Below are 18,645 nucleotides of genomic sequence, written 5' to 3' on the forward strand. Positions count from 1 at the left end.
AAGTTTTAAGAAAAATGCTGAAAAATCATAATGAATTTTAGACAATTTCCTGCCGAACCAACCTTAATTATCAGGTAGAATTTTGTTAAACTCCACCACGTGATTGGTCAAAAGTCTTCCGATACCGTATCTTTCCGGAATACTAAAAACCTCTTGCATAACCAAACAAAAGATTCCAATCTGACGTTAGTAATATAGAAAGACGATAGGTCCCAAATCAACTGCCTTCCCGAATCCACACGGACCTTTTATATTTAACGAGGATTCATTTTCAAATCATTAAGTAGGTACTACAAATACAATCCATCATCGCCCATCGCCCGACTCTGCTGGATCGCTTTCTCAGTTGCTCTCTCACACTTTCCTTCTCCGTCCTCACTGGTTATCATCTGTCACAAACCCTAACCACCATTTTCCAGCCATCCAGTATGGGAGAGAATGATCTAGACCGTTCTACGTCGGAGCAGGATTCGTTCGCGGTTTCTCACCCCGTTTCCCGGAAATCGGTTCATCAACTTCTCGGCGGAGGCGCAGGTCTGCAATCCCTTCTCTCCCCTCCCTAATTTCCTTGATCTGTTGCTTTTTCTTCCTTTTTCCAATCCCTAATTTCATGAAACATTACTGCCTCTAAACCTGAGAGAGAGGATATTCGTTTTCGCAGTTGCGGATGTGCTGTTGTGGAAGCGATGGAGCATTGCATCTTTTATACTAGTCTCCACAACTGCTGTTTGGTTCATTTTTGAACGGGCTGGATACAGTCCATTAACACTTATTGCAAATGTGCTACTTCTTCTGGTTGTCATATTGTTCTTCTGGGCGAAATCGGCATCTATGCTCAATAGGTATTTGGGTTTCAATTCTCAATTATTACCTGCACTTTGCGCTCTCATTTCATATGTTTCTTCATAGCAAATAATTAATACTGATATCCAGGCCTCTTCCTCCCCTACCTAATCTGGAAGTTTCTGAGGAATTTGTCGGAAAAGCTGCTGTGGTATCACGTGTTTGGATCAATCGTGTACTAGCAGTTGCACATGATATCGCCCTTGGGAGAGATGTCAAATTATTTCTTCAGGTCGGATTGGATTTTACCTTCTTTTCCCATTCTGAAATTTTTCTTTGTTCAGGCTTTTCAAGTGAAAATAATCGTTTTCTGGTTTTCTTTCTTAGGTTGCTTCAAGTTTGTGGCTTGTTTCATGTTTCGGGAGTCTCTTAAACTTCTTAACTTTTGCCTACATTGGTAAGTTCTTTTTTCCATGTTAGCACATGTTTTGGTGGAGATCCTTGCGCATCATCCAGGTTTTGGCTCATCTTCTTTGATTTGCGACAGGTGTTATTCTTTCCCTCACGGTTCCCGTTTTGTATGACAAGTACCGGGACCAAGTTGATGAAAAGCTGATTATAACACACAAAATCCTTCTGGCACAGTACAGGAAACTTGATGACAGCATTCTAAGCAAGGTTTCAAGGCCAAACAAGGAAAAGAAGATCCAATAGAGATGACTGTCAGTGCTCTCTCCCCACTCCAGCCTCTCTCTCTTTTCCTGTTGTGTGCATTGAGTTCTAGCTTCGTGATACTCGCATGGCATCAGTATTTTCATATGCACATTTCTCTTGCCTTGTTATTTTTGAAGTTTTTATTATTTTTTTTAATTCAAGGGTTAGGGACGATGAGAAGGAGTTGAATTTTATTGCAATGTGTCACTGTCAATGTTATCTTCTTGTTTTATGATGATATAATTTCTTGTTATTCATTTGAGGATTGTGGTTTTGGTTCGGACCCTCACTTTAGGTCTATTATACAAATAATATGCTTGGATAGGTCAGTGTTGAGAATTATACCCGGTCCCACGTTTGCTTTTATTTTCTCAGTAATTTGTTTTAGTTGTATCAGTAAATGTGACTGCTGATCTAGGAAAATACGAGGACATGGCCGTTGTTTTAGTTCTATGAGCCTGTGATGGAGAACCATAATTGTTTGTATTTTATGAATGACTTCCCTTTTAGAGCCCAAGTATATATGGAGTTAATGGGCATTAATCAATTATTAATTTAATGCAGAATTACATTTACAATCTTGGACATGAATTAAATTTATAGTTACTATTATACCCCCTATTGGAACAAGCCAACTTTTACTAATGCCCATGAGTGCCTCTGTTTACTAAAAGAACATCCATTTATAGCTTTTGGATGGGCCAATAGGCCATACTATCCACATCAGCACATTCTATAGCTCCTTGAAGTGCCAGTATTCCATCACACTCTCATCAATTTCATCTGTATTTGTAACATCTCTGCTGGCAATATTATTAAACTTTCTTGCAAGCCCTTTTTATCATTTCAAGAAACATTAATCCTTTGGGGTTTTGACCCATTTCATGGTGTAGGAAGGCCTTAGACTGATCCCTCTGGATAGGTTTTGGAAAAAAAAAACTAAAAAGATCGTGTGGGATTCAAAGCACCGATACACCCCTTCTGCTGTATCAGGGTGTATCGATATTTTGAACTTTGATGAAGAAGTTGCATAGTTGATGTAAATGTGGCTATGGCAGGCAGCTATTGTATTATTTTTATGCCATTAATATTTTTTACCAGAATGATGTAAGGGGTTGATATGTACAGTGAGATCCCCCCCCAAAGGAAAAGATGTCATTTTATACAAGAGTGGGATCCACCAACCCACAGGGTGAATTGAACAATCTTTTGATCGATGCTACTTGGTAACCTGGGACTGCCGGGTGTGGTTGGTTGATACTAATAGAGGAGCCATGGGGGAAACATTATCAGCTTGTTATGGACCAGTTAGAGTCTTGGTGGGATTCATTGAGAGCTCATTCCCTCCAGTAGCCTATGGTCACTTTATCACCTTATGAGAGAAGCTAGATCATTTGTATCATGTTGAATAGCTTGTTGTGGTGAAGTCTCAGATCTGTGAACTTTATGGCAGATGGCTTAGTAAATGAATCCCTGGGGATGGATGGAAGGAAGGGCTGAGGTAGGTTTATTTTTCTTTTGCGAGTCTCTTTGGTTCCTTAGATGATTTGATCAGATGGAGGCAGTGTACCTTGGCAAGTTGCTTAGATAGGTTGTTACCAATTGCTTGGTTCAATGGAAAATTCTTGGGCTGACATGACAATGCATGTTTCAAGTCTGAGAGGGGAGCACTTTTTGAAGAATTACATAGGTTGGGTCTATGTTTCATCCACTCTCCAAGGACCACAGATGGTGGAAACCAGCAATGCATAATGGCCTTTTCTTTTAATGCCGAGATAGTCCATGCAGATATTTGTTACAGGTTCCATACCTTTGTTTAAATCTATGTAAATGGTAGTATACTTATTAATCCTTGTTGTAGTCTCAGAAGCTCTTTGGTTGGTGAACTGCAAAAGGATGAGGTTTATTTTGACATGGACATTTGGAGAATGAGTTATAGCATCTGCTCTTCTCAGTGTTCTGACTATCATAGGTAATATTTGTTGTAGCCTTGGGTTGGGAAGGCTTTGAGCTGTAGTACCTTAGAATCAATTAAGGGTCTAGTTACGAGTAAAATGTGGTGAAGTAGGAGGGCAGATGGATTGAATTCATGCTTCTTATCAGAATCAAATTATGTAATAGAGACCCTAAAGGATGACCACCATATGTGTAGGTAATTGGAGACCATCATATAGCATGCAGAATCCTTGTGGAAAGAAATTAAAGGGCATTGGAGAATGTCTGATGATAAAGAGCCTCTGCTACTTGAGAGTTGAGGCATTGAAAGCCAACAGATCATGGGACTATTGCTTGGAAAGAAGATTGAAGCAAACTTCTGTAGTTAATGCTAGCAATGTGCAACTCTTGAGATGGAAGTATAATACTGCATTATATTGGAAGGTTTTAGCCACTTCTTGAGATAAAGTTGTGATATATGGAATTATAGCTACTTCCTTCTGGCTGCAGCTTGAGGTCTGGAAGTTGATTTGAACAATACATGGTATTTTATTGGATTTAAGCTGTTTCTTTGTCGGGCACAGTTGTACCTTACAACTAGTTACTAGCAAAGTTCACCAACTCTGCTAGATTGAAGTAGTGATACATGGGCAGAGGTGTACTAATTGTATTTATAGCTTGAGTGCTGGAATGAGGTCTGTATATTAATGAGCAATCAATGTAAAGTATGCAAATCAAGACAAGACCTGGAGCTCAAAAATGTCTGTGCTCAAGTAAATTATATTCTTAGGTTACATGGGAATTCATATTTTAAATATATTACGCTTGTACTGTTATGCACTTGCGTTTAAGCAAAATGATTGAAGTTAACTACTTGATAGTGTATGCAGAGTTCATGCCAGGTAAGCAAGATCTATTTTTCAAGCAAGGAATATGGTTGCTCCTTTTTCCAGATATGGAGAGTATGGTCAATGGTGAAATATGATGATGATATTTGGGTCTAGACACCTAGGTAATGAATCTAATGTAAAGTCAAAGCAGGTGGTGATGCCTGGTGATTATATAGATACGGTTATAAGGTATAAAGAAGAGAAACTACCCTCTCAAGTAGGCTACTTGGAGGCAGTGACATTTGTGTTAAGGGTTCAAAGAGAGGGAGCATAACATGGAGTAAAATTCTTGCATCTAAGTATAATTGGGCGGAGCTTGACCCTTTGATTGTGTATCTACAACAGGTTACCTCAATGCATATAAGCATGAACTGGTATGCTGATTCATGCGACTCAGAAGGCCATCATAGGCGGGCACGTTCCAATGTTGGTGAGACAATTGTTGAAAAGAATTCGAGTCATGTGATGTACTTGGGGACAGATGAATATGAGGCATGATTTGTGGGCTTACGGACATTTTTTTGTGTGGAGGTTCTTTCTTGTGCATGAAATAATTGTTATAAACCAATACTTTGTGCAAATGTGCAGCTAATATTTTCAGTGAACCTAAGACTATTATAAATATTATCATGGTGCAAGTGACCGGATTGGCTGGAGACAAATCATGCACGTGGTCTGGGCAACCTATCACCAGTAAACATGCTTGCATTCCGTACACATGGGCCTATGTGGGACCCACACTGTGCATACAGAACACTGGCATGTTCGCTTGTAATAGGTTGCCCAGCCCACTGTGTATGATTTTTGTCTCCAGCCAATCTGGACTCGCAAGTTTCCCAGTACCATATGAATATTATTATGATATGCAAAAAATGCCTAATTTTAGGTTTGTATTCTGTCCACCCACACCAAGACCTTAGATATTGGGATGAACATTGGGTAATGGCCTTTTTTTTTAATTCATTTGATATTGGATATGTGGATGTATTCTCAAGTAGGCCAAGCACACCTGCAGGTACCAGTTTTTCCCTAATTCTTCAGGCAAGGCACGGATGGCTGTAATAAAAGTATGGAACTTCTGATGTTTAATCATGATGATTTTTGGAAAGGGAGTGAACTGGATCACTTTCCGGCTATTCGATGCTTCAAGTATCAAAGACTGAACATTGAATGTATCCCAGTTAAAACTTTGTTGTATCGAAAAATCAGTTAAACCAGATAACGCTTGCTCTGAGCAAGTGAGCGAGCGTTTTTTGTATAATTACTTTTAGGAGACTTCTCTCCACTGTCCATTTAGTTGGTAGAAACATGAGGTTATTTATAATCATTTGTGAGGCTTTTCCCTTTAATTTATTAACCAGAACCCAATTTTTGTTTAATTTAAAGCTGATAAAATCACCTAATTCTTGCGAGTATCGGTAAAACTGAAACATATGTTACGATACTCGAGGATATGTATCGATACTATCAACGTTGTGTTAGATACAAAAAAAAATGCATGGATACGGAATTTACGTGGCTACTTGATTCTCCCTCCCCGTATTCTTTGCATCAATATATTTGTTTGTGTTGTTTTGCTGATTTCGTATTAATCGAAACGTAATAATTTTTTGTATAATTAACCTATTTATGATATATTCAATTTCAGGTTTTTCTGTATAGGATCCTACCATCGGCATTAGCATATTTATCCGCCAGTGGCAACTGCAGGAGTCTCATTTTCAACTTTATATATATAGTGGGAGACTCGTTTCTGACTGTTGCTTTGAGTGAACATGTTATTCACAAGTTCTGATCGTCTTGGGTTCTATCATCATTCTTCTTTTGCTCCGTTTTTTCGGCTCCCACGGTAGTAAAAATTTCTGCTAACTTGAAGGTGCTAAGGATTGTTGAGTTATCTGGCATGTGTTGACAATGCACCCGCAGTATTTGATTTTTTTCCCATCCCTTCAAATGCTACATCTACATCTGCTAACCATCGGAATCTCGTTAATAATATCCGCAAGTTCTATCCTATATTCCTATCCTGCCAAGGGTTAGTAGAACGTAGATACGATTTTTAGTTTTTTTTAATAGAATGCTATGTTATCTGTCTTAAAAAGATATCATTAGTATACTTCAATCCAGTGTTTTCAACTTGCCATTTGATCCATCTGGTTGAACTGTTTGAATTGTAGTCAATGGTCAAGATAAAGGTTTAAACTATCAACATGTATCGGCTTGTATCAGAAGAGTATCTGAGTCTTGAACCAATCCCTCTGAACCAGTTTTGAAAAAAATAAACAAAAAAGTACGGATACTATACTTTGAACCTTGGTCAAAATGTTAGTTTTGTTTTTTTTCAAACATGTCATTTGGTGAAAACTGTTAAGCTGGTAAAAAATCATGGATCAGGGTGGCTGAATTGTTTACTTGTTTGATCCAGCCACTGCATCACGGGTCACTCAAAACTTCGCTATTGATGTTTGATTGATGTGATTTGTTTATTATTATTGATGTGAATACTTTTTTGAGATCTTTGCATCTTAAGGGCCAAGGGTGCTTTGCCTCAATATTTTTGCAAAACAAATCCTTTTTAGACTTCAAATCACAATTTTTAACATTTTTACAAATAAAAACTACTTATTAAATTAAAAATATAAATTAACATAAAATACTATTTATATGTTCATAATTTCATATATTACATCTAAAAAATAATTATACATTTTTTATTGGCATGGTCTTACCTATTCAACCTAAACAGTCAAAATATTGATATGCAACTTGAAGGCAAAAACAGTTTAGTCTTTGGGTTGGTTTTTAAAACATTGCTTCAATAGTTCAACCTGAGGTTACAACTCTTGCTACTATGGTTGCAGGACTCCCAACACTTGTTTTTTAAAACAGTTTTCAATTTATTTATTACTGTATTTATGTTCTGATGAAGGATAATCTTCCCCTCTGGTTATATCTTTGCTACATGGTGATAGAAACACTTTATGGAACCTCAACAACACATGTGGCAGGACATCACTTAAAGGCACCTCAATAGTTTGGCTTACGAAACCTGAGTGAACCTTGACATTGCATAAGAGCACCCGATAGATTGGCCTATAAGCTTGAAGCACACGTCCGATTTAACCATACTGTGACCTATTTATCCGACCTGGGTAGTCCACGACCTGAGGGACCTCTCTGATAGCTATAAATATATAACCCTAGCAAGTGCACTAGTTATCAAGTAGTATAAAAAATATCGTTCCCACGGGGATTTAACAAAATAAGTATTAGAACCACAGTCTTCCCTAATTATTTGGACAATCGAAATTCAAATTTGAGCATGAACTACTAGAAAAAGAAAATAGAAGCAAGGGTGATCACTAACCGAATATGCAATGGATGAAATCTCTAGGGCTTTTAGTCCACCTAACCAATGTAATGAATATAAATGGATTCGATTAACCGAGATTATTTGTCATTCCCATAAGCTGAGGTATTTCCAAATTTATTTAATATTCTCTCTCGAGATATGTTAAACCTACGCCCATCAGGTAACCTTTCGATCTCTCGAGTAGAGCTCTCAAGATGGGAGTGCATTAAGTCCAAGAAAAACCATTAAATTCAGATGAATCAAGCACATATATCTCTATATACCATTCAATTCACACTATGAATTATTCAATCGATTATGTGAGTTTCTCTTTCGATTCATTCACATAACTCAAATCAATTAAGAGGTGGACAAACTCTTAATTGCATTAAGCGCAATAATTCATAGACTATATGGAAATCACAATCTTGGATAAATCATAAAGATAAAAATATATTCATTGACATGATTAGGCTTTCCTCAGCCCTAGCAAGAAACAAATCAGTTCATGATAGAAGAATTAAAGCAAACAAAAGGAAAGAAAGAACTCTTGAATTCGCCCATGATGCTGAGATCTCCTCTTTTTGCCACCACCTTTTTCTTGAAAGTTTCTTGAATTCTTGAACCTTTATTGACTGATTGCTCCTTGCTTCTTGATTCAATCCCCAAGATTGAGTGATTGTGTGATTCCTAAATCTGGTCCGCTCCCTCCTTTATATAGCTTAAAGGGGAGGGGGTGGTCTCCTACTTCCTCTTGAAATTGATCTTTACAAGAATAGAAAGTCATATCCTAATTCTAATCTTATATTTTTATCTAATGAACTCAATCCTCTTATATCTCTAAGAATACATCAAGAATTTGGATCTGGAAGGACTCTTCTCAGTTTCTTGTTCTTAGATTCGTATTAAACCTCCTCTGCGAATTGGAGTTCAGCCAGGCTTTTCTGCAATTGGGCTTCAGCTGCGGATTGAGCCTTCCTGTGAATTTGCCGCGACTTCGGGCCCGGATTTGACTTCGATGAAGGCCGAATCTACGAAAGCCCAAAACATGAAAGTTGTAGAAATTTCTCTTATCTTTCCAGTAGATCTTGAATCAGCCCATTCGGAGTTCGGATACGCGACTTAGGCCCAGATTACTGAACGATGTCGAAACTATGAAAAATCATCTGATTTGTCTTTCTTTGCTCCTAATGCCTTCTTTCATGCCCTGAACAGAAATATGAGTCCAATTAGATGCAAATTTGACATAAAAGACATAATAATTGGGGATAAAAATATGATAAATTCTACTCTCATTGAATATTTAATCAAATTGAGCTCAAGCTAGAAAATATAGTTTGAGTCGAATTCGGGCTCGAACTTGAACCTAATAGTATTTTAGTCAAGCCAAGCCAAGACGTGTCAAAGTTCGGCTCGACTAGGCTCAATTGCACCCTTACTTGAAAGCGATAAGCTCGTTGTGCCATGCGAATGCATCTCAAAAGCAGTAAACACGTAGTCATTAACAGTCCAAACGTGTCGAACACGTCTCAACTGAGTTCCGAGGTTTATATCACGATAAACCCTCACCCTCACAAAGTATCCTTACACATGGTCATACTTACTCTATGATTCCTACTTGCATACCTTTTATCACCTCATAGAGTTCGACAATTACCAACTTAAGCGTCAAAATTCCTTGCCCAGGACTAGGGGTGAGCATTGTTCACTTAAAACCAAAAAACCAAACCAAAATTTTCGATTTCAATTTATTTGGTTCTTTATTTTCGATTTGGATAATTCAGTTTTAAAAATTTTCAGTTTTGGTTTCGGTTTCGATTTTTAGGATTGAAAATTCGGTTAACTGAAAAAATCGAATTAACCAAAATTTATTATATACATAATATATATATATATATATAATATTATAAAAAATATTAAAATATATAAAATACATTAACATATACATATATTATAATATATATAAATATCTTAATATATATAATATATAATATGTATTAGTATAATATTAATAAAATTCGATTTTAACCGAAAAACCCAAAAAAATAGGTTTCGGTTTTTTTGGCTTTTTAATCATTTGGTTTCAGTTCAGTTTTATATTTTACAAATTCGGTTTTTAAAAATTCAGTTTATTTGGTTCGGTTATTAACCAAATAAACCGAATGCTCACCGCAATCGAGGACATCCACCTGAGCTCTCTGACACTATTTTTTTGCAAATCTGTCACTAGAGTTGCATCCGAGCCCCACCAGGTCACCAGTGCCGGCCTTGGAGGGTTGGGAGCCCTGCGACCAGATTAGGGAAACGATGCATACCAACCTATTGGAAGTTGTTGGGCTCAATCAACAAAATAGAAAATAAAGAAGGCGCTCGGGCAATTAGACATTTGAAACCCACGACCTATGTCCATGGTCTTTAAACTCACAATCAGATCCCCCGATGCCTCCTCCCCTGTTCATAAAAATGGGAACCGTTTTGTGGTTCAATTGCCACACCCCCACAAGATGGTGACTTTTGAATGGGTCTCTTTGGGGATTTAGATCTCAGATACTGTACTATATTCGATTTCACTACGATCTTCCCAAATCCCAAGTTCCCACCCATATAAGAAACCGCGATTCATCCATGCTCAAAAGGATTCATAAATGAAAATGATCACTCAAGTAGGAGTCCGACTATGGTACTGAAGAGGTATGATACATAAAAACCCAACAATCAGTCAACCGACATCATATGATTACCAATTTTATGATATCACTTGTTTGCTTATAAGTTTTTCAGGTATCATGTTTCCGGCAATCATATATCATAATTGAACAATTGAACCCTCATTAAAAATCAGTTGACTAAAAAAATGTTGGCCTTTCTAATTTTAGAACGAGTGAAGAATACGTGAGGCTCTTACTGTACTCAACATGAATGCTCCTGCACGATTACTTTCCTTTGACAAAGGTTTTATATCAGGTGCCAACTGGGGACAACCCTCCATCCAGGCTTGGTACCAAGTAGTGATCCACAATGCAAGATAAGCTTAACAGTTAAATACACTGGCAGTGCTGACCTCGGATTCCTTTCTATGCATACAAAGAAAAACACCCTAAATTACAAGAAAACTACAAGATATTTTCATTAGTACCGCAAATACTTACAATGTTCCCTTTTATGAAGAAAATCTGGTTGCACTTGCACATATGTTCCTCACAAGAACGAAAACTATGAGCCAAAAGTTCAAGCAACTTTTAGAATTGGAACCCCTTCGGAAGATGGTAGTGTTACTGATCGCAGGAGCTCCAATGAGAAAACAAGCCCTAAGAAATGGGAAAGAATAGCATTGGCTGAAGCCTGCAAAAGAATGGTGGAATCAAGGCAGGGAAGTGAAGTGAAACCATTACATAGACTAAGATCTTCGCTATTATGCAAACATAAAAAAGGTAGCCCAGTTGCCTTGTGCAAACATCAACTAAAGTATTCACGCTCAGTTGCCTAAGCATCATTTCAATAACAATCATAGATGAACACCAGAACATCACAACTAGATATACAGATTTCTATGTTGTCTATTTGTGTCACACCAGAACTTGGAATGGAACATGGGAAACCACTGTCAACAAATGCAAAACAATGTCTTTGTGATATTGGTATCTTATACAAATTAATTAATTGATAACAAAAAGAAAGATGAAACGGCTTTCATAAACGAAAATTCTGGTTGTAAACTCAATTAGACTCCTAGCTTTCAAGAAATCTTCACAAGTGATTGCACTAAAGCAAATTATTGTACAGTAGTAGCAAATCTTGATTAATTACAATGATGAAGATGGCACCTCCAACGTTTATAATCCAAGAGCAAAAGCAGAGCATGGACTAAAGCAAGTGAGCAGACATGGCTTGTTTAGATCTTGTCATGAGATCAGATTTTGAACCAAAACCATCCAAATTGTTGAAAATCTTTAGACAAAGTCTTCCTTCTTGATCAAGGTAACAAAACATAGGGGATTATATGTACTGTAATTTCATGCAGCCAGTGACGGAGACAGGAATTTTCTGTTTGGGGGGGGGGGGGGGGGGGTTAAACAATAAAATGAGATAGGGGTAGAAGTAGAGTTTGGGTGAAATGGCCTAAGAAGGTTTGGGTTTATTACAGATTATTTTAAAGAAAAATATATATATTTGTATATATTAATTTTGGGAGTTGGAGGAGCGTTAGAGAGTGATCCTTTACATTTTAGTTCAAGTTTTTTTTTTGGGGTCAAGGGCCCACTTTATTACGCTCTTTTGACCCAGTCTCCACCATATAAATAATGGTTCTAACAAAAAGTTCGGGGGGGCCAAGGACCCCCACCAATATACTTGGCTCCACCCCTGCATGCAATATAATAACTTCACAATTTAAAAGTTGCAGTTAATGGGTTAAGCCAAATGGTAATTGAAATGCTTCATTCTTTATATATTCACATTTTCCTCCATTCAAAGCCATTGTCTTCACAGAAACATTGAGAGGTGGTTAAATAGATCAAGTTCCCAAGATGTAAAATACAATATGCATTGAATATGAGCAATGAAGTTCAAAGAAATACACAATGGGTAAAGGTTGTTATTCAGATTTAAGTATGGGATTTCTATAAAAAAGGAAAAAAAAAAAAACAGAAAGTAGCAAGTGTACCTGGACCAAGAACACATCCAATGCTAGCACAGGACTGTAACCCGGAGAGCCACCCTGGTAGTACAGATTTGCTGAGGAAGTAAGAGCCTTTGCAACCAATAACCCAACCTTGGATTGCATGCCTAGAATAGAAGCACCCATTCCCAGAAGGTTTAACACCATACCATTCCTCAAGCTCTTCACTACTTCAGCTCGAGGAGGAGCCTGGGAAACAACATTTAAATAATTCACCACATAACCTAATAACAGCATTTTGCAGTTTGAATTAGGCATCAAGTATAAACTGATATTGTGCAAAAGAAATTTCAAAATGGGAAAATGATTTTTTTTTATGAATGAAATGGGAAAATGATATTTATAGTAACTGATTTACAATCAGAAAACGCCATTTAATCACTTATAAGTATTTGGGAAATAATGTGCATCTAATACACCATATTTTCTTTACCCTTCCTAGTGGAAACTCTCATTTAAGTATATAGTTGTCAGAAACTTGGTAAATATGTATAAGTGATTAATGCATGAAAAATCAAAGTAATTCATGGCACCCTATTATGGGATAGCAATGCTACCCAACTTCAGAAGTTACAAGCATCCTCCTTGTCATGCTACCCAGTACACTATAACCTTGCAATCCCCCTCTACCAATAAATTGTTGTAGCAAAATTGCCATCAGTTCTGTTCTAATAGAATTCCCAATGCCAACAGGGCCTTAAAATAGAGCTAAAACATTTCCATCTTTGTCTCTAAATGCCCAACCAATACCTGACCTTCTAGGATTACCCAAGCAGCCAAGCTGCACCCTTTCCAAAGATGAAGATGCCATGTTTTGCCAATTCCTGATGATGAAGTTTGTAGAGCATGGCTGAAAAACTCCCAGGGTCTTCATCAAATGGATTACTCTCACAGAAATACTTTCTACTAATGCATCTCTCATCTGAATTCTATCCTTTAAAGCTCTATTATGTCTTTCCTTCCAAACTGTCCACAGTAGGGCTTCCCGAGAAAAATGATGTACTAAAAACACTTCTCATGTCCCATAGATCCCTCCTGCATCCAAAAAGAGTGAGAAAAAACTCCCAAATGCATGACACAAAAGTATAGGAAATTTTCTCTTTTAACGATTCTCACTACTATTTGTTTTCAAGAGAACTACACTTGAGCAAAAAGCCCTCACCTTTGGTGGGGTGGGTCCTCTCCAAACTACTTTGCAGGAAAAAGGGATTTTCCTTTTGGATAGATGGGCTAGAGGACAAGGATTTAAAAAGGGATGTACATGAGAACAAGACCAAGGAGTAGTAACCCAGATGGTTTTTCATTTTTTGGTAATGAAAAGAAGAAGGCTACAGACAACAGTGGGGAAGAAATAAACAAAAATCCCATTTTTTCTAGCACTTACACCATTCAGACTACAAAATATACTACCATGACCTTTGTTTCCTATAACCATACAATTTGGTTAACTTGTGAATTGTGCTAACCCCATCTGTTTTCCAATTACAATGACATACCAAAACAGGATTACATCAATATTTTTTATCGTTGCACAAAACCCAGCAATACAGATTCAAATGGCACCCAAAATCAAAAGAGAAACAGAGAACACACAGATTTTCATGGTTCAGATTATAGCCTATGTCCACGGGTGAAAGAGGAGCAGAAATCTACTATGAAATCAGCAATGGAGAAGAATACAGAGTTGCACTGACAACCTCACTCACAGAAAAACCCTAAACCCCAAATACACCCAAAGTCACTCAACTTCTCTCACAAGCCAAAAGAAAAAGTAGACAAGAGAGGAAACCCTCAAAATACATAACTCTTCATATTCAGGTCAGACCCATATGCTAAATATGGATCGGGTCTGTGCGGCCCAAGCCCTATGCTTCCACCACTAACCACTTATGAAATTTTGCCTTTAGGTTTTTTTTCTCAACTTAATTTGAAGTGGATTCATGAAGCAGATCGCAACAAAGAATTCAAGGCACAACCATAACATTTATTAATCTAGAAAGGACACAGCAACAATTAATGATATCAAATATGTCAAAGAGGATCTAAAGTCCATCAAGTCCCATAAAGAGTTGCTATTAAGGAATAGTTCAATGCCTACACCCCTTTGCTTCTTCTAGATTATGTCTTTTGAGCCCTCATTGTTATTTGAATTGCTGGAATGTGGAATCCCCTTTGCCACTGTTCATTATCTACAATTTTTTTTAGTAAAAGAAAATTTTCGTTAAAGGAAAAGAAATTACATAACAATGATAGGGAGATTCCACCACGACCTATCAAATCAAGAAACTTGCAATCTGATACATTATCTACAATTACAACACGGTAAAGAAGACAACAAAGAAATTGCATGAATTAGATTTTTTTTTTATCGAGAGATACATGAATGCATGCATGAATTTGATTTCCCAAAACCCATTCCGATACTCTATGCATAATCTGTTCTTTAGGCAAGCAGCTCTCAAATTGAACCTAAATGAGAGCAAACTTCATTTTTTGTAGATTCAATGTAAAAATATAATTCCAGAATAAACAAAGAATCACGTTAAATGCAAATTATCATTCAGATACACCACCAGTCAATTTCAAGAACCTTAATACCGAACAGAATTTTCTGTTACCTTTGCAGGCTCGGTGGCAGTTCTCTTAAGCCTGTCGGAAAGACGGATATAGCCAAACGACCAAAAGACCGAAACAAATGCAGCAGCGATGCCACCAGCAGTAGCATAGAATGTAATTGGTGATGATATCTTCCCGGTAATAACTACAGAGAAGGAGAGAATAACAGCGGCCACCAAGGTGCAAACTAGCTGACTCCAAAACCCTAGACCACCCAACCGCCTGAAATATCTCGAAGTGTTCTCTAGTCGTTTAGCAACCTGGAGTAGAGATTCAAATGACAATCTAAGTCTTCTGGGGAAAAAAAACATACACATTAGAAAGCAAATGCATTCCAAGAAACAAACAAATCGCATTACCGAATTAGGGATTTAAATTAGTCAGAACGAAACAAAATTCATGATTACTCGAGTGATTTGGCTTTACATTCGTCAATTTAAAAGGTAAAAGGAAGCGAATAAAGAGATAGAAGGAAAGAGAACCTGAGCGAGTTTCGCCTTTTCGGACTCGTCGATGGTGGAAGGAAAGGAGGGGGAAAGAGAAGCCGAGGCGGACGTAGGGGTGATAATGGCCCTTCTCTTGCCGGAAAGGATAGAAAAAGACTCGACGAAAGGCAGAAGAGATGAGGAAGAAGATTTGGGGAAAGATAAGGGAAGGACGGGGTTGCGATTCAGGGAGAGCGTCCGGTGGAGGAGACGAGTCCGATGAGAAGAAAATGCTGATCCAAGTCCAACTACTGCTGCAGCTCGGTCCCCAGGTAGTAATAACGTCTGCATTGTGCGGGAAGGAAGGTGTGCGTCCGGAAGCAGGAGAGAGGAAGAGCGACTAAACAGTGGCGTGGACTGTTCTTTCACTTGTGATAAGATTCCTTCCTGACTCTGCAAGAAAACCTTCGCGGCTTTACTTTGCCTCCTGCTTCTGTAAGCCAAAACGCTGCGGACGGACAATCGACACTTTGCTCAAGGCTTGTTGCGCCACTGCCTACCGCCTACAGCTTCTCACACCTGGCGCCTCACAGGCATCTCCCACATCCTATCATGCATTTGGAACATCTCCCATACTTATTAATTATAATTCAATCCACGGATTCCATACGTGCCTTGGAGTTCACATCTGGTGAGACCAATCAAACCTCCATGCTTTTACTCCTCCCTTATTATCCACTTTGACATACATTAACATTAGAATGGCTCTACACTCTACAGTTAGTTTCATTCAGGCATTCACTAATATGGAATTCACATCTGCCCCCCACACCCACAATGCGCCCCAAAAATGCCTCACATGCACATCTCAGCGTGCATTGTGAATATCTCCCGTATTTATCACTAGTAGATATTCTTAATACATGGTTGAGATGTTCTGTAAAACATTATTGAGGCACGCTCGGTGGGGGCAGATTTAAACTCCCTAACATAATCATACTGAGAGCCAAACGTTAAGTTGATGAGGGGCTAAGGGCCTAGAATTATGATAGATCTGCTGACAGATAATTTGACAATTGAGTTCCGCTTGGAAATATGATGCTTGCACCGTTCATACAACCCCTTGTAACCTTGCATTGGAAATATCTCACATAAAATAAATCACATAATTACAGAGATATTTCCAACCTAAGGCTGTAAAGACTGTTGGAATAGACTTTGCCCTAACCGAAGCTGGACTCCACTCCACGAATTGGGATCAGCTCCTCACACAGTGCACTTGTAAGGTCGGTGTGAGGCACCCTGTGTGTGAGGAGCAGATCCGGTCTCACACTCAACAGAGTTTGGTAATGACTGACTTGATGAATTGTGAATTTACTGTATTAAATTGTTTATGGCTTATTTTGGTAAAATTTATAGAAATAGGATCAGATAATCCTAATTTTTTCTGATAGGATGGCTCATTCTAATTAAAATCTATGGTGCATGAGCTACACCATGAAACAAAAAATTAATTTGAGAATGAAGAACATGTAATAGATGAATCTTTATCAATGATTAAGTGTTTAATGATAAATATATATATATTGTGAATTGTGAATATATTTTCTGAATCATGAAGTAGAACATGATATCTTCACTGTGATGGTTGAAATTTCAACTATAATGCCGAAAAGGCGATACTAGAAAAGCTTGTAGATAGAGTGGAGAACAAACCAAGGAACTAACAAAGTAAATTCCTCTCCCATGATGGGAAGTCTTGTTGTTACAGAAAATTCGGTGGGCCAGTATAGCATACTGACTGAGCCCACCAAATTACAAACGGTCTCACCGAATGAGCCACCATATCACAATCGGTGGCCCACTGGTAGGAGCCCACCTATTTAATTATTTAATTACTTAGTTGTGAAGACTATTTTCACTGTTTAAGTATGTGATTTTCTTTATACTTCTTTCTATAAGTATAAATAGGGGTCCTTTCCTTTATTCTTTTCGTTTTAATTTTATTTTCATTTTATACAGTGTGTTGAGAAGAGTTTAGTGTTGGGTACAGGTGAGGTTCTAATGAGGTCATTTTAGTATTATATTTTCTCTTGTTTATAGTGAAGAAAAAAAGTTTCGAGCTGCTGTCCGTGAATATAAACAATTTAGCCGAATCATTATTTTCTCTCTCTTCTTTCTTTCTTTAGCTATCTTGCTATCTACATTTGTTTTTTTCTATGCACATACAGATTATAATATTATCGGTTGTCATTCCAACACTTGTTAAAGGATGTTGTTACAGTTGTCCTCCGTTATTGCATGTCCTGCTTTGCACTTCAAAACAACATTTTGTGAAGTCTTGAGAGAGATTCGGGGATTTTTTGTGGGTTATGCTGATGAAAGTGTAAAAAAAAAGAAAAAAAAAACATTAGATCATTAGATAGAATCAAATTAGTAAAAACATTTCGGATGGCAGTCCCAATTTATTTAACAAAGCTTTTACCAGCCAAACTGGCTTGGAGATTAGTAGTAGACCCTCCGGTTAACAATGATTAATTTGATTTTGAATTGTGAATCGAATAGTATTAGTGGGAGGAGTATCTTGATAGGAAGGGAGATGATTAGAGAAGGTGCTTATTAGAGCATTGGTTCTGGGTCTCAACTAGGAATTTGGAATGATCTATGGATTCCAGCAGGTTTGCCGGTCTATAAGATCTATGGGCTAAGATCGAAAATTTTAATCTGAACCAAGGTTCAAAATATCGATACATGGGGTGTATCGGGTGAATGGGGGGCTGGCTGGTTTAGGGCTCCTCCACCCGCTGAATCGGTCAGACCCCCGATACACCCACTATAGGGGCATATTGGAGGGGTTCTGGAATGATACGTATTGGCCGATATAGGCCGATAAATGTCGATACTTTGAACCTTGATTTGAACTATGTGAAAATCAAATGTATGAAAATATATAACAAGAGTTGGAATAAGAGTATCATTAGGGAAAATTTTCCTTCAAGTTTCTGACATGATTCTTAGCATCAACCTTCTAAATTGTGATTGGCCCTGATTTGGTTGCCGAGTTTAAAAGGCAAGTTCAATTTGAGATTTTCTTATTTTGAGGAAAAAGAGAAAAAAAAATCACTCCAGTTCTTACTCAAGGAGGGACCAGTTCTGCTGAATACATGTCCCTTGGTCTTTTTTCTTTTTATTTTTTTTTAAATTAATAATAAGAAGAAGGTGATTCAGACATCTCACACCATACATCTCACC

The 18,645-nt window shown here is 37.7% G+C and overlaps 2 protein-coding genes across 4 annotated transcripts; one reads left to right on the forward strand and one right to left on the reverse strand.

Moving 5' to 3' along the window:
- Window positions 1-272: 272 nt before the first annotated feature.
- Window positions 273-6,338, forward strand: LOC104607244 (Reticulon family protein). Its single transcript, XM_010272833.3, has 6 exons — window positions 273-534; window positions 662-842; window positions 934-1,075; window positions 1,171-1,240; window positions 1,331-1,505; window positions 5,971-6,338. Exons 1-5 carry the CDS (start codon window positions 429-431, stop codon window positions 1,495-1,497), a joined length of 666 nt encoding a protein of 221 aa, XP_010271135.1. The 5' UTR covers window positions 273-428; the 3' UTR covers window positions 1,498-1,505; window positions 5,971-6,338.
- Window positions 6,339-8,224: 1,886 nt separating this feature from the next.
- TIC21 (translocon at inner membrane of chloroplasts 21) lies at window positions 8,225-15,947 on the reverse strand. Of its 3 annotated transcripts, none has more exons than XR_736924.3 (5): window positions 15,451-15,947; window positions 14,971-15,228; window positions 12,338-12,541; window positions 10,824-11,016; window positions 8,225-8,881 (listed from the first exon to the last, which is right to left on the reverse strand). XR_736924.3 is itself a non-coding variant. In XM_010272804.3 (4 exons), the coding sequence occupies exons 1-4, from the start codon at window positions 15,742-15,744 to the stop codon at window positions 10,903-10,905; spliced, it is 870 nt and encodes a 289-aa protein (XP_010271106.1). In that variant the 5' UTR covers window positions 15,745-15,946; the 3' UTR covers window positions 10,582-10,902. The 3 variants fall into 3 exon arrangements, 1 of the variants encoding a protein (XP_010271106.1); XR_736920.3 differs by lacking the exon at window positions 8,225-8,881 and adding an exon at window positions 10,582-10,748; XM_010272804.3 differs by lacking the exon at window positions 8,225-8,881 and having other exon boundaries at window positions 10,582-11,016; window positions 15,451-15,946.
- Window positions 15,948-18,645: the final 2,698 nt, after the last annotated feature.

Source organism: Nelumbo nucifera, chromosome 5, assembly GCF_055504915.1.
Source record: "Nelumbo nucifera cultivar China Antique chromosome 5, China Antique-T2T, whole genome shotgun sequence".
Taxonomy (NCBI): domain Eukaryota; kingdom Viridiplantae; phylum Streptophyta; class Magnoliopsida; order Proteales; family Nelumbonaceae; genus Nelumbo; species Nelumbo nucifera.

Bases quoted from the DNA above. Each gene is read 5' to 3' on its own strand.
- TIC21 (XM_010272804.3), bottom strand. From the start codon at position 15,744: ATGCAGACGTTATTACTACCTGGGGACCGAGCTGCAGCAGTAGTTGGA. The intron at 12,542-14,970 runs GTAACAGAAAAT...GTTGTTTCCCAG, and splicing joins CTGCCACCGAGCCTGCAAAG to GCTCCTCCTCGAGCTGAAGT. The intron at 11,017-12,337 runs GTACACTTGCTA...ATTCTTTTGCAG, and splicing joins TGGATGTGTTCTTGGTCCAG to GCTTCAGCCAATGCTATTCT.
- LOC104607244 (XM_010272833.3), top strand. From the start codon at position 429: ATGGGAGAGAATGATCTAGACCGTTCTACGTCGGAGCAGGATTCGTTC. The intron at 1,076-1,170 runs GTCGGATTGGAT...TTTCTTTCTTAG, and splicing joins ATGTCAAATTATTTCTTCAG to GTTGCTTCAAGTTTGTGGCT. The intron at 1,241-1,330 runs GTAAGTTCTTTT...GATTTGCGACAG, and splicing joins CTTAACTTTTGCCTACATTG to GTGTTATTCTTTCCCTCACG.